Genomic DNA, 14,784 nt, shown 5'->3' with positions numbered 1-14,784 from the left:
GAGGTTCAGTCCATTATCATCAAGGAAGGAAGCATGGCAGCATCCAGGCAGGCATGGTGCAGGAGGAGCTGAGAGTTCTACATCTTCATCTGAAGGCTGCTAGGACAAGACTCACTTCCAGGCAGCTAGGACAAGGGGATTAAAAAGCCCACGCCCATAGTGACACACATACTCCAACAAGGCCACATCTGTTGGCATCAGGACCTTCCAAACCTATGACATCATATAGGTGACAGTGCGACCTGCAGACCTGTTGCCAACAGGCACCATAATCCCAGAATCCACTTGACTCACCTACTACCTTTACCTGTGTTATGTCATTTTCCATATAAATAGGGGGAATGCCACTCCCCCTCTCTCTTTCTGCCACCACTTTCCCCCACCCCCACTCCTCCCAATAAACCTCTCACATGTGAAACTGTTTGGGCCCAGTGTGCTGTGTACAGACATGAGCAGCTATTTTAACATATCAACACCTACTCCAACAAGGCCACACCTCCAAATAGTGCCACTCCCTGGGTCAATCATATATAAACCATCACACTCTGTGTCCCGCTTTTAATAGGAGTTAATAAAAGTACTTGCTTCATAGAGTTTTGGTGATCAGAAGAGTACGTGACATGTTTGGTACTGGCCTGACACACAGACTGGGAGCCCCCCAGAAGGTGAATTTTGCTACCATTCCTCACCAACTCCAGCATTTTTTTTTTTCACCAAGATAAAGGCAGTAGGTAATAGCAGATAAAGTAGGTGACATTTGATAAAGCTTGGCTTAAGACAGAATGAGCACTCTCAAAGGGTGCTCACTTGTAAACTTGTTTTTGCTGCTGTAACCAAACACTACAAGCTGAGTAACTTGTAAAGAATGAAGGTTGAGTCAGCTCGAGCTTCTGAAGACTGAGCAACTCATGGTAAGCGACTTGTGGAGACTGCGCAGCGTCCCCAGTAGTTCAAGGCATCGCACGGGGATGACAGTAAATGTCAGAGGGGGTTGGTCTTTACAGCAAAGCCTCTCTCTTGGTGGCCAATCGATGTCTGAGTGAACTAACCTACCCTTCATCTCCAAATGACAACTAGCATGTCACTCGTGTGTGCGGGGGATAAGTCTCAATATCTGAATTGGTGGAAGGGAGTGGGGGTGGGATTAAAACTATGGCACATTCTACGTGGGGAAAGCATGAGTCAGGGCAGGTACCCCATGGCCGCATGTATGCTTCTAGATCATATAAGCAAGACCTGGAAAAAGCAGGCCAACTCCAGCAACTGGTTTCCAGAGCGCATGCTTTTGATTAGCACCTATTTATGAAGGGGTTTTCTGAACTGAAGATACTACTAGAATGCTGGTTGTTATTAGGCTAGTGGGGGCTAGTGGTTGTTTTGTCTTTTCAGAGTAACTGAGGGTATGTGTGTCAATTAACTGCTGCCTGGTCCTCAGTAAGCTGGAGTTCACTGAGCTACCCTGGGTAATACACTAGGAGAGAGGAGATTACACAATCGGAAGCTATGGTGCCTGGCCTAGACATCAACAAAATGCAAAGACAGAAGGAACATGGGTCTTCGGGTCTGTACCTCTCCACCCTTAGTGAAACACAATCCACGGGCTCTATCCAAATGTCCAGGTGACAGATAATGTCCTGAGAGGCCAGCCAGGGTTAGGAGATTCATGTCAGGGCGGTTCAAGTAAGAACAGTCCCCGTAGACTCATATATTTGAATCCTTGGTCTTCAGTTGGTGAAACTGTTTGGGAAGGACTAGGATGTGTGCCCTTGTTGGAGCAGGTGTGTCACTGGGGTTGAGGCTTTGAGGCTTAAAGGCCCAGGCCATTCCCATGTCTGTCTGTCTGTCTGTCTGTCTGTCTCTCTCTCTCTCTCTCTCTCTCTCTCTCTCTCTCTCCCCTCCCTCCCTCCCACATGCTTGTGGATGTAAACTCTCGGCAACTGTTCCAGTGCCCGCCAGCAGCCATACCCCTTGCCACGATGGTCATGTACTCTGACCCTCTGAAACTGTGAGCCACACATAAATGCTTTCTTTTAGAAGTTGCCTTGGTCATGGTGTCTTTTCAGAGCAATAGACAAATAACTAAGATGTGCTTTAAGTCTTTCAGCCGAGAGAGGCAGAGACATTTAAAATCACGTCATCGGGGAGACGGATGGAAAACCCACACAGTAACATGCAAAGTGTTTTATCATTTGAGCCAGAAAATGTTCTAATCTGTATTGTGCCCATGATAGCCAGTGTCTTCCCTGACTGCAGTGTTATGATTCAACAGTCCTTGCCTGAACTCCAGACCTACATAATCAACTACCTATCTGACATGCTCAGTTCTCTGGGGTCTGTATTAAGGTTGCTTTGTCAAGAGGACGTTTATGGTCCCCTGGAAAGGTAATATGTTATGTTCTCCGTCCCCACATTTTTGCTGTTTTTCACATACTCCCTCTAACACTTGTGTGTCTCCCTTTGGAACATTGTATGTCTCCTCTGATGAGTTTTATGAATTGTTTGTGGTGTGTGTATGTGTGTGTGTGTGCGTGAATGTGACTGTTTTATTCGTTATTGTTAAAAACAAGTGCTTTTGTATCCACTGTACTCATGTGTATAAATATCTGGTAAGTGAATGAATGAGTACCATAAAAAATGCGAGACCTGTGACCCTGCGTGACAGGCAGTCGCCACCAAGCCAGACGACCTGTACTGGGTCTCTGGAACCCACACAGTGGAGAGAGCTGACTCCTGCAGGATGTCCCCTGACCTCCACACATGGGTGCAGCAGCACACACATAATAAATAGAAACAAAACTGGAACGACTCGGCTGACTCCATGACAGGCTTCAAATTGGCAGCTAAGGAGACTAGGCCTAAATCTCTGTTTCCAAGAACGGGGCAATTCCAGGCAAGCCCAGGCCTCAGAAGCCGCCCTGCCACCAGGCCTGAGGCAAGGACAATGGGTCAGCAGCAGTTTCCAGACTTGTCAGCTATTTCCCCAGTGACAGTTTCCAGACCTCCCCAGCAAGTTTCCAGCCCCCACACCCTGGGTAATGGAAGGTCCATAAAGGTGGACCCAGCCGATTAACATAGAGGTCACCTACCCCAGAAATCCCTAATGTGCTTTAAATCAGGCCTGCAAGCCCACTTGGGAGTCTCTCTGTCTTGATAATGGGAGACCCCACCATGCTGGACTTCAACTGAATAAAACACTCTTTGTCTTTACATACTATTTGAGTCTGGGGTATCGAGGGACCTCAAATTAGCTGTGGACCCATTAGCAAGTCATTTACTCTGCCTGTACTCTGGTTTCTTTATATGCAAACTTGCATGTCTGGCTCTAAAGGTCCCTCCCGGCATACCCAAGTTAAGCTGAAAATCTGGGAGCAGTTGCCATAAAGGTGAAGTTTTGGATCTAACTGGCAGTGCTTATTGCCTGCCTAGAACTTGATTTCTATCAAACCGAAAGGGTGCCACCTAGTGACTGCTAAAGTTACTGGTAGAACTTAAAATTGTAAAACCAGAAAACAAAAACCCCAGAGAAGTGCCATATCCCGTAGCGCCACATGGCGGCGCTGTTGTCCACTGCTGTGGCTATCAAGGTCTTGCTGTGGCTATCAAGGTCTTGCTGTGCCAGGTTCATTACGAAACAGCGGTGGCCACCCTAAAATGCATACAGGGACAACGGTGAGACTTGCTGATTCATCAGATTGTATTGGTTTGTTAAATAGCAAATGATAATAATAAAAAACTTTAAAGTAATGTTGCAACCGTAAATCTCATAACCAAACAGTAAGTTGATGTTTAAACTAAAACTTGCCCTACACCCTACAAAACACCATGATTTAGAATCAAGGTAGGAAAAGCTGAAAACGCCAAGGAAGGTCTGTCAGCATCAAGTGATCAATGATACATCATGCTAAATCAGCCCACACATCTGTGCGCACAACGAAGAGCGTTTGTTCCTCCTATGAGGCGTGAGGTTTAGGTAAGGAGCGGGTCATTAAGATTCCAGGGCCAGTCAGCGGTTAAGAGCACCGACTGCTTTTCTGAAGGTCCTGAGTTCAAATCCCAGCAACCATATGGTGGCTCACAACCATCCGCAATGAAATCTGACTCTTCTGGAGTGTCTGAAGACAGCTACAGTATACTCACATATAATCAATCAATCAATCAATCAATCTTTAAAAAAAAAAAAAGATTCCAGGGCCAGGCTAGAGAGATGGCTTAACAGTTAAGAGCACCAACTTCTTCCAGAGGTCCTGAGTTCAATTCCCAGCAACCACATGGTGGCTCACAACCATCTGTAATGGGATCTGATCTCATGCCCTCTTCTGGTGGGTCTGAAGACAGCTACAGGCTACTCACATACATACATGTAATAAATAAATAAAATCTTAAAAGTTCCAGGGCCATTTGTTCTCCCGTGAGACTAATCAGTTTAAAAAGCAAATAAAAAGATTGTGGAGATGTTCATGACACCCAGTGAGCCTCCAGTCAGTAGTGGCTTTTGCCCACGATTTTGTATTACTGCCATAATGTTATTTATTGCTGATTTAATGTTATTAGTGTCATTCTTAACTGGGCTGTTTTTCTTTCTCCACTTCTTCCACTTGACAATGCTTTCTTTCATTATATACACACAACAGTAAAAGTGATTTTGTGGTGCTTTATTCTACTTATACAAGCGCTACATGGTTAATTTAGCTATATGGAAAATTTGTAAAATTTTAAAAGTTACATTCATTACTTAATTCAGAAATCTAAGATTTTGGTACTACACAGGTGTTCTTACACAGTATTTTTTCACTAATCTTTTTTTTTTAAAGATTTATATATTTATTATATGTAAGTACACACTGTAGCTGTCTTCAGACACTCCAGAAGAGGGAGTCAGATCTCATTACAGATGGTTTTGAGCCACCATGTGGTTGCTGGGAATCGAACTCAGGACCTCTGGAAGAGCAGTCAGTGCTCTTAACCTCTGAGCCATCATCTCTCCAGCCCCTTCACTAATCTTTAGTGATCATATTGTGCACATTGCCATGTTAAGTATTTTATAATAATTAATAACATATTATTCCTTTTGGTGGTAATCTTTCTTTTCAAGGAAGGAAGGAAGGAAGGAGAGAAGGAAGGAAGGAAGGAAGGAAATAAAGCACACATTTATTTATTTGGGTTTCTTCCTGTCCTAGAACTTCTATGTAGACCAGGCTGGCCTTAAACTCAGAGATCCAGCTGCCTCTGCCTTGTGAGTGCAGAGGTTAAAGGTGTATTCCACTATGCTCAACATCTTAAAATAGTGTTTAAGATTATGTGGGGGCAGGGATATGATATATACAAGAGTGCAGTGCTTGCCATGTCCAGAAGAGGGCGTAAGAGCCAGAGTTACAGACAGTCGAGAGTCTATGAGCCTTCTGATGAGTTTCTGGGAAACTGACTGGTTTTCCTTTACAGTAGATTAGCAGGTGCTCTTAACCTCTGAGCTCCCTCTTCAGCGCCCATCACTTTTAAAAACTCAATTGACAAAAACTTCTATACTTAGGATGAGCAACATGCACAGCGCTTTGTAGAATTTGAGGACAGGGTAAATCGAATTAGCACATGCATTTTCTGGCACACACACACACTTGCCACCGGTGAGGACATAACATAGTCAGCCATTTCAAGTATACAATGTGTTGTTATTAAGTAATATTCACCCGGCTTTATAGTGGATTGCCCGCTCTTTCCTAACAGAAACCGTACGTGCTCTGATCAGCCTCTCCCTGATTCTCCATGCTGTTTCACGGCCAGAACAGAGTTCACATGGAATGAGATCACGGAGGTCTGCGTGTTTCAGAGTCCAACTTGCTTTTCTACTTAGAAAAGCTGCACATTTCAATGTAGAAACTACTAAATAAGGCAGACCGACGAAAACGGTCGCTTCCAACCCCCTTATCTAGATGAAGGCAGCTGCAGTTCACTACAGTTCACTACCAGTATTTTTTTTTTTTTCAAATTTGCGATTATTTCTCCAGGCATCACATCTTCATTCTGATTAATTATGAGGTGTCTTCTTCACTGGATCCTCCCTCCATTATATTGGATTTATTTAACTTGAAGGGCCTACATGAAGTTCTACCAACCTAGTATTTCATTTCATAGAGAGCTGTCCCAGGGGCTGGCTCCGAAATGAATCTGGATGGAGCACACATTCTGCTTGGTGACCACTCCTTGATAAAGGCTCTGATCGTTATTAAGAAGGGATTCTCTGGAGAAGCGGCAGGTGAGCCTGCTCTTGTAATCGGTCCCTTTTCTTTTTTTTTTTTTTCCCATTAAAGAGTTATTTATTTTATGTCTGCCCCTACATCGTTGCTGTCTTCAGACACACCAGAAGAGGGCATCAGATCCCATTATAGATGGTTGTGAGCCACCATGTGGTTGCTGGGAATTGAACTCAGGACCTCTGGAAGAACAGTCAGTGCTCTTAACCTCTGAGCCAATCTGTCCCTTTTCTAAACAAAGAATTTCGGGGGAGAGAAAGGAGAAGAAAAGAAGGATTTGTTACCAGTTGAAGATTCAAACAGCATTAATTCTCAGCAGACAAGACAGAACTCACTATCAACCCCAATGAGATCTCTCAGCACTGTCCGGAGACCCCCTGCTTCGTCTACAGCAGCTGTTCTCAACCCTTTAGGGGGTCAGGCCTTTCACAGGAGTCACCTAAGACCATAGGAAAACACAGATACTTGCATTATGATTCACAACGGTAGCAAAATTGCAGTTAAGAAGTAGCAACAAAAAACAACTAATGTTATGGTTGGGGGTCAGTACAGCATGAGGAACTGTATTAAGGGTCGCAGCATTAGGAAGGTTGAGAACCACTGATACAGAAATCCTATTTTATATACCTGCCAGTGAAAAAAGTGGGGGAAGTGCCTCATAGGACTCATTCCTGTTCAGCCAAGAGTCTGAGCACGGGCCTGCATGACCCCAAACTTCTGTCCTATCACCGTGCCATACACTCTCTCAAAACATGTGCTTCAAGTCACACTCGGGACAAGTCATTTCCGAATTCAAAGCGAGGAACTCCTTCCCTAAGGTGAGGACACAGGGCGAGTGAGGGATATGTCATGGAGTTGTGTAATGGATGGTCAATGTCTGCTTGACCGATTTAAGCATCAAGATGCTCATTCAAAATGTCCTCCCAGCACACAGTGTGGTGGGAATGTAAGTTGGCCCAGCCCCTACGGTAATTAGCATGGAGGCTTCTCACAGAATGGAGAGCACAGCTGCTGATGAGGGCAGCTTGTACATCCTTTCTGGTGTAGTGTTATTCACCACAGCTGATTACCAATCAGCCCTCATGTCCACCAAAAGCCGGACGGATAAACAAAGTGTGGGATATGCACACAGCAGAGTCCAATTTAACCATACACAGAACCAGGCTATTCTCAGGGCTGGTGAGCTGGCTCAGTAGGCAAAGGCATCAGCCATGCAAATTCATAACCTGAGTTTGATTCCTGGAACCTGCATGAAGGTGAAAGGAGAGAATGGGCTTCACAAAATTGTCCTCTGACTTCCACGTGTGACTGCACATGCACATGTGCCCACACTCACACACATACACATACACATACACACACACACACACACACACACACACACACACAGGACTTGAAGGCAGAAGGACGATTGGGGAAGGAAGACCAGAGGGAAGGAAGAGTGAAGAGAGGGTGGGTGACAGGTACGGTCAAAGGTAAATGATGTCCTTGAAAACAGAAGCCCATGAAGCCCATTACTATGTACAATGGGTATTTGCCAATTAAGATGTTCCCAAAAAGAACTAGGGGGGAGGTGACAGTCACTTAGTAAACTGAATTTTAGGGTCAGTGGTAATATTAGGTGCAGGACTCTGCACTAAGTATAAACCATACATCATGCCCCTTAGTCTGGGAGGCCTAAGAAATCATATTATCCTGATTTTCACAGGAGGAATCTAGGATACAGGGATTTAACTTTCCAATAAGCATCAATTAGAATTTGAATGCAATCCCTCGTTCCCTTATTGGCCCTCCTCTAACCTCCCCACTCTTCTTCATCTCTTTCTTTATTCCTGCCTTCCTTATTTTTCAACTCTAGTTTTAATTCTCACTTTTTTGAGAGCGACCCTGGGTTAGCGCCCAGTCAAGACCTACTACATTCTAAGGTGCCACTAAAGGCGCTTCTGATGGTGAAATCTGAGCAAAAGAAATATGGTCGCAGATGCTAAACAGCATGCTTTGAGAGGCTCGTCTTGCTTAACTCTGTGACATCCATAAAAGGCGTGTTCTGCTACCACACAAATGAGGAACCAGCGCCAAAAACTTGCCTTGTCATTTTCTTCAGTGAGGTAGCCAGGGGGAAGGTGCCCGGGCTTCTGTAAATAGTCTTCATGTTCCTGTTAGCAACTCTAAGGAGACTGAATAGGACACACACCACATATACCCATACCACACACATGCACACATTCATACATACACACACATGCATGCATACATACACACACACACAAAGATGAATATAGAAGGGAGACTAGTTGGGAATGGGGAGGGAACAAGAGAGGGCAATGGAGATTGATGATAAAATATATACAAGTGTGAAAGTGTCATAATGAAACATATAAGTATTTAATGGAACAATATGTAATTGTTTAATGAACATATATAATTAATGTATAATTAACAACAAGGAATAAAATCTTGTCTTGTACATTTAGATTATTTTTCGGGATACAGTCAGAATCTGATGTAAGTTTAATGCTGACTGTATCACTGATGGACACCTGTCTTTTCCTGCTGGATGCTCTTCTTTCCAGTATGGTAGAGAAAATGTTGCTTTCCTGGCTAACATTCCTCAACTCCCAGCTGAGGAACCCCAGGGTGGCAAACTCAGTTATTTTACCCTAAAGCCCTGCTCATAGCCTCCTAGTGATTCAGCAAGGATGGCCAGACAGGAAGGTCTCAGCGTCTGCTGGGGTTACAGGCACACACAGCCATGGCTAGCTTTTTACACAGGTGCTAAGGATTTGAGCCCAGGTCCTCATGTTTGTGGAGCAGGCACTCCTACCCAGTGAACCATTTCCTTGGCCCTGTGATAACCTTGGTCTGCTAAACAAAACCCAGACTTCCTAGGCTCATGGCCCAGCCAGCCGCCCGGTGTGACTGTCCAGAGAGGTGACTAGCTATGTGCCAGGCGTTCTGAGACGCCAGGAAAGCTGTAAGGAACAAGTCAGACCGGTCGCTGCCCTTATGGCAAACACCTTTGTCATTAAATCATTTCAAATGATCAATTAAATAATTATTAATGTGAATCAAATAGCTACCAAGCCTTCTGCAATCCAACCCCAGTAGGTTTCCAGCATTCTTTCTTATCCTCTCATGCCAGCAGCTCACAGTCCCACGATTTCACACCTCTCTGTTCCTTGCCTCTTTTCTGCTCCACCCAGTACCTCTCTGGGACTGGTTCTGTTTCTGCTTCTACCATGAAACCCTGCTGGGCAACTGTGGTCTGAAGGATCTCCCCTAGTTTGAATTCTTAGCACTTATCCATTCAACAAATATTTAGAGAGTGACTGTTTGGAATGTTTGGTGAGCAACTCCTCCTGAGGCTCTAGGCACTTGCTGAAGCATTAAATATTTAAATTGAGCAGGGAGGGTTTTTTTGTTTGTTTGTTTTTGTTTTTCCTTTACTCTTAGGGAGCCAGGGTTTTTCTCATCTGCTCTTCCAGGGAGAAGAGGTGTGTGGAAATGACCATGTGTGAGTAGAGAAGAAAAATGACAATTCAAAAAGCTATAATTAATCAATAATCCTAAGACTTGAAGACCCAGTTAACATCCTTCTTTCCAGTTTTCTTCTTTGTAAAACCATTCTCTGCGCTTGAGTGTTTTGCCTGCGTGCGCACCATGTGCATTCCTAGTGCCCATAGAGACCAGCCAAGTATGTCATTTCCCCTGAAGTTACAGGAGGTGCCATAGTGGGGGATGGGAACGGAACCTGGGTCCTCTGAAGGAACAGTCAATGCTCTTAACCACCAAGCCATCTATCTCTACAGCTCCTCTAGGGTGTGTGTGTGTGTGTGTGTGTGTGTGTGTGTGTGTGTGTGTGTGTGTGTTTTATCTACTTTGTAAAACTCCTTTCTCACACACATGAAAATTTTATTAAATATTTGTTTAAACACGATTTTTCCGTTTTCCATCCTCTTGTAGGCAGAGTGGCTTCATCTTAACATCAGAGAACCTATCCAGACTCACAAACATCTTTCCTAGTTTACTGGCCCTCCCAGGAATTGAACATGTAAGACCCTCCTATATAAACTTGACTGTGTTAGGGAATTTACTTGCGGATCTCCATCCCCAGGACCTTCTTGGTGCTCCTTGAACAGTACTATCTCATCTCTTTCCCAAGACCTTAAATGTGCACAGTGTCTATATTTTACAGTGTAGTCACAGCCCCTTGCAAATCATTGGATGTCCAACCTAAAACACACGAGACCTTTCCCTCCCCGGTCTTCACTTCAAGGATAAACAGATGGCACCTGCCCAAGGTCATGTAGCTGCCTCGCTATTTTTTCAAATTGCTCCAGTTTGCCTAATATTAAACTTCAAATTAAAATGAAACAAAAATGGTCTGGTTGGGCACAGCGGCACATGCCTGTAATCCCAAGACTCAGGCAGCTGAGGCAGCGAGATTATGAGGCCAGCCTGGGCTACCCAGTAAGATCTTGCTTCAAAACCACAAATGAACACAAATAAACAATGAAGTACTAATTCTTGCTAAACAAATCACATCTATTCCTGTCTTGGAAAAGGTAATACAGTTTGGTAGTTACCATGGCTGTTTTGAAATATGGAAGCCATTGCTATGACAGGCTTAAAAACATGTAAAAGAGGTTAAGGTCCTTTTGTTCTCTCTTAATCTTGTGTGTGTGTGAGGGAGGGGGGGGCAGGTAACAAAAGGACATAGCATAGGTCAGCCCTTGCCCAAGAATAGCAGACAGCACCCGCTTTAGTCGTTGGGAACAGTGTATCCAGTCACCAGGGTCCTAGATACAGCCAGCTGCACAAGGCAAGTGCAAACTAGCTGGTTCCGCATGACTTCCCGAGCCTGCGGAAGCCCCACTAGGTGACCTCCCTTTTCGGAATTCTAGAAACAATGGCCAGGAACCTCTTCTTACAAAGATAATCACAGTCTTCATTAAAGCCAGCAGAGCAATCGAAAAGAGTTCTTCCATCGCTAGCCATAAGGTTCCGGCGTGTGAGTGTGTGCGTGGCAGCGACGGTGGACGTAAGCTGGTCCCCGGGGCCGAACAGGGGAACAGCAAATCCATCTGAACCGGGAATTGGTGCAGCCCGTAGGACCGAACGGCGCAGACAAAGACAGAGGGCTCCGCAGCCTGCTCGGACCGTCCGAACGCACGCTCGGTCTCACCTTCGGGAGCCACCCAATGAGGTCTCAGGAGACGGACAGCCACGGCGGGCCAATGGGAGGATGGATTGGCTGTGGAGGCGGGCCCATCCTGGAGGCCCCGCCCCCGGGTCCGCAGGGCTGGGGCGGAGCCAGACTCGCGTCAGGTGGTCCCGGGCGTGCGGGAGGCGGGGCGCACGGGGCGGGGCGGGGAGGAAGCGGCCAGCGGGCGGCGGGCACGGGCGGCACGAGCAGGTGGGAGCCGCCGAGGGGCGAGGCCGCCCGCGGGGGCGCCAGGCGGCGGGGACTGCGCCGCGCCCCTGTCCGCGGTGCGCGCTCGCGGTGCGCACCGGGCGTCCTCGACTCTCGCGCGCCCAGCCTGCTCGGGCCCTACCTGCGGCGGCCGTCGGGGGCGCGGAGCCCCCAGCGCTGCCGAGCCGCATGAACAATAGGCGGCGGCGGCTCCCGCGGGCGGCCGCCCCGCACCCTATGGACCAGCCGCTCCATGGAGTCCTCCAGATCGCTTCTCGGCTGCCTGGCGAGCGCCGCTGCCGCCCCGCCGGGGGACGATGCCACGGGCGCTGGGGCCGAAGAGGAGGAGGACGAGGAGGAGGCGGCGGCCGAGCTGGGATCTCACGCCGCGCTGCCCTACTGGACGGCTGTGTTCGAGTACGAGGCGGCGGGCGAGGACGAGCTGACCCTGCGGCTGGGCGATGTGGTAGAGGTGCTGTCCAAGGACTCGCAGGTGTCCGGCGATGAGGGCTGGTGGACCGGACAGCTGAACCAGCGGGTGGGCATCTTCCCCAGCAACTACGTGACCCCGCGCAGCGCCTTCTCCAGCCGCTGCCAGCAGGGCGCCGAGGACCCCAGTTGCTACCCGCCCATTCAGCGTAAGAAGGCGGGCACCGGTGCCCGGTGGGGACGGGAGGCTGAGGCCTAAGAGTGGGCGAGGAGCAGTCCCGGGTCGGGAGTGACTGGCCCGGGCATGGGTGGACACTTGGGCTGCAGGGGCTTTAGCTGGTGCTGCCCAGAAGCTCCAGAGTCGCAGGCCCTGCCTGGAACACTGGGCTTCTTCACCTTCATCTGACTCGCTCAAGTAGCAACTCTCGAAAACCTAGCAGGAGTCTCCTTACGTCCCAGTCCCCCTCCCCCCCCCGCCCCCTGTGCCCCTCCAGATCTGGAAGGGGTTTGGAGAGCAGGTGGTTACTGTCACCAGTAACCTTAGTTCCCTAATCATGGACCCGGCGGACCTTTCTGTCGCTTGTCTCCGCCTCTTAAAGGTATTTGTCTAGAGAGAAGTGGAGGTGTCTCCCGCCTGCCTGGGCAGGTTCACAAGTCCCGGAAGCGTGTGTGAACTCAAGAGTCAGGTGCCTTTGAAATCTCGTGTTGATTTCTTGGGTTCTCGTACTGTATCTCAAAGTTGTACCCTGAGGAATCTTGCGGAATAATATGTTAGGAAAGGTGTGTACAAGGGGAGGGGGCAAAGTTACGAGTGGAGAAATAATTAGAGGGAGAAAGTATGTCTGTCCCTCGTGGGAGTTCAGGATCAGCAGGTACAGTGGCTAAGTCCTTTTCCCTTACAGCCATACTGTTCACACAACACTTTTTTTTTTCCACCCTAGATCCTTGCCTATATTTGGCATTGGCCAAATCTCAGGGGCCAAGACCAGGGTTCCCTCCCAGGACCTTTCTCCCTGTGTCCTGGTTTTCACCAATTTCCCAGGAACCGTTTGTTCCACACTCTTAATGAAACCCTTCCTTCCTTCCTTCCTTCCTTCCTTTTTTTCTTTCTTTGAGTTAAATTGCCATTGTAATTTCTTATTCACGTGTATATTCTTGATTGGTTTAGAAGATGATAGTCTCTCCAAGTGCAGTTTATAGCGTTTAAGAGTTTCCATAATTCCAGTTAGAAGGCATTCTTACATATACGGTAGCAGTTTGTTCCTTGTCTTATGTACCTTGCATCCTACTTGATTAAGAAAGAAGCCATTACAAAGGGCTAACTTTGAGTATTTAGTTTTAAATTTTCATCTATGATATTTATCTGTTACTTATTTTTACATGAACAATTATTTTAATGAACAATTACATCAACTAAGATGATTTTGAAATAGAATGGCAGCTTCTTGTTTTCTTCTTTTCCCTTTGGCCTTTTGACTGTCAAGCGAGTCAAGTCTTTAGTTTTCCTTAGATATGTCCCCTTTCATTCAGTTTCTTGTTTACACATTTTGATGTTTATAATGCCCAGAAATGGCAGGCAAGTTGCTTGAGATTGCTTTTGAGTGCTACAGATTTTTGGCAATGCTGGTAAGATAGAGACCAATGAAGGGGCCCTGGCATGGTGTTTGGAATTAGTGCTGAAGATGAGCTTGACCATATGTTGAAAGACATGAATAATCTGATATATTGGGAAACACAGTGTGCTGGTTTGTTTAGTTTTTTGGTTTTCTGAGAAAGGGTTTCTCCGCCTAGCACTGGCTATCCTGGAACTCGCTCTGTAGACCATGCTGGCCTCAAACTCAGAGATGAACCTGCTTCTGCCTTCCAAGTGCTGGGATTAAAGGCGTGCACCACTACCTGGCCACAGCATCCTCGAGATGAGAGTGGGTGGAGTTTTTTAGGGACTGTGATGCTGTTTTTAGGGACTGCTAACATGAGCATGTACAAGTTACATGGCGTTCATAAACAGCCTGTGTAGTTTTCTCAACGTCTTATGCTCCTGGCTGTCATAGTAGTCAGGAGCCAACATGACTTAGGTTAAAAGAACCTTTCCACTGAGCGCCAGACATGTCATCAGTGTGCTTCATTCAGAGATGAATCCCTGTAATGTGGCCAGGACTTACCTATTATATGTCAGTGCCGTGGATAGAGTGGATTCCTGAATCTGGATCCCAGATGGGAGGACCTTGTGCTTGTGGAAAGAATTCACTTGAGGAGCTTGGTGTTGAAAGCTCTGGTAAGTGTTCTAACTTCAGCTTACTTGTGACAGGCCTTCTTTTTGAGAGTTCACAAAGCTCCAGTCAAAAGCTCTTTCCTCAGTAGTTGCTGAGTGGTGGCTACTAAGTATCAAGGATGAAAGGAGTAAAAAGAGGGTAGGAGTGAGACTAGTCAAGGAATCATAACCTTTCAGCGGGAGTGTCTCACCTGCTAGCTCTGCCCACCAGTTGAGTTTGTGTGACTCAGAAAACAAAGATGATTGACAAGCTTGTCCCCGGGATTAGGAGTAGAAAAGCCTGAGGACAGGAACACATCCCCAGAGCTGCCCTTTTGAACTTCCCCTCTGGGGCTTACAGCCTGTGATAAGTTCAGAACTGTGAATGGAATACCTATGTCTAGTCAGGCAGGGAGAGTCAGGCTTGCTTTTTTTTTTTTTTT

General features: G+C 46.8%; 1 protein-coding gene across 2 annotated transcripts in view; it reads left to right on the top strand.

Moving 5' to 3' along the window:
* Positions 1 to 11,613: 11,613 nt before the first annotated feature.
* Positions 11,614 to 14,784, top strand: part of Map3k9 (mitogen-activated protein kinase kinase kinase 9) — a 62,731-nt gene continuing 59,560 nt past the window's right edge. The window contains exon 1 of one of the 2 annotated variants that reach the window (XM_021201608.2): positions 11,614 to 12,299. In XM_021201608.2, coding sequence (XP_021057267.1) covers positions 11,915 to 12,299 — 385 coding nt within the window. In that variant the 5' untranslated portion in view covers positions 11,614 to 11,914. The remainder of the gene's footprint in view (positions 12,300 to 14,784) is intronic. The other variant, XM_021201607.2, reaches the window with a different exon arrangement.

Source organism: Mus pahari, chromosome 7 (genome assembly GCF_900095145.1).
Source record: "Mus pahari chromosome 7, PAHARI_EIJ_v1.1, whole genome shotgun sequence".
In the NCBI taxonomy this organism is placed as follows: domain Eukaryota; kingdom Metazoa; phylum Chordata; class Mammalia; order Rodentia; family Muridae; genus Mus; species Mus pahari.
The sequence above is the reverse complement of the archived record's forward strand: the minus strand, read 5'-3'. Positions and strand labels throughout refer to the sequence as shown.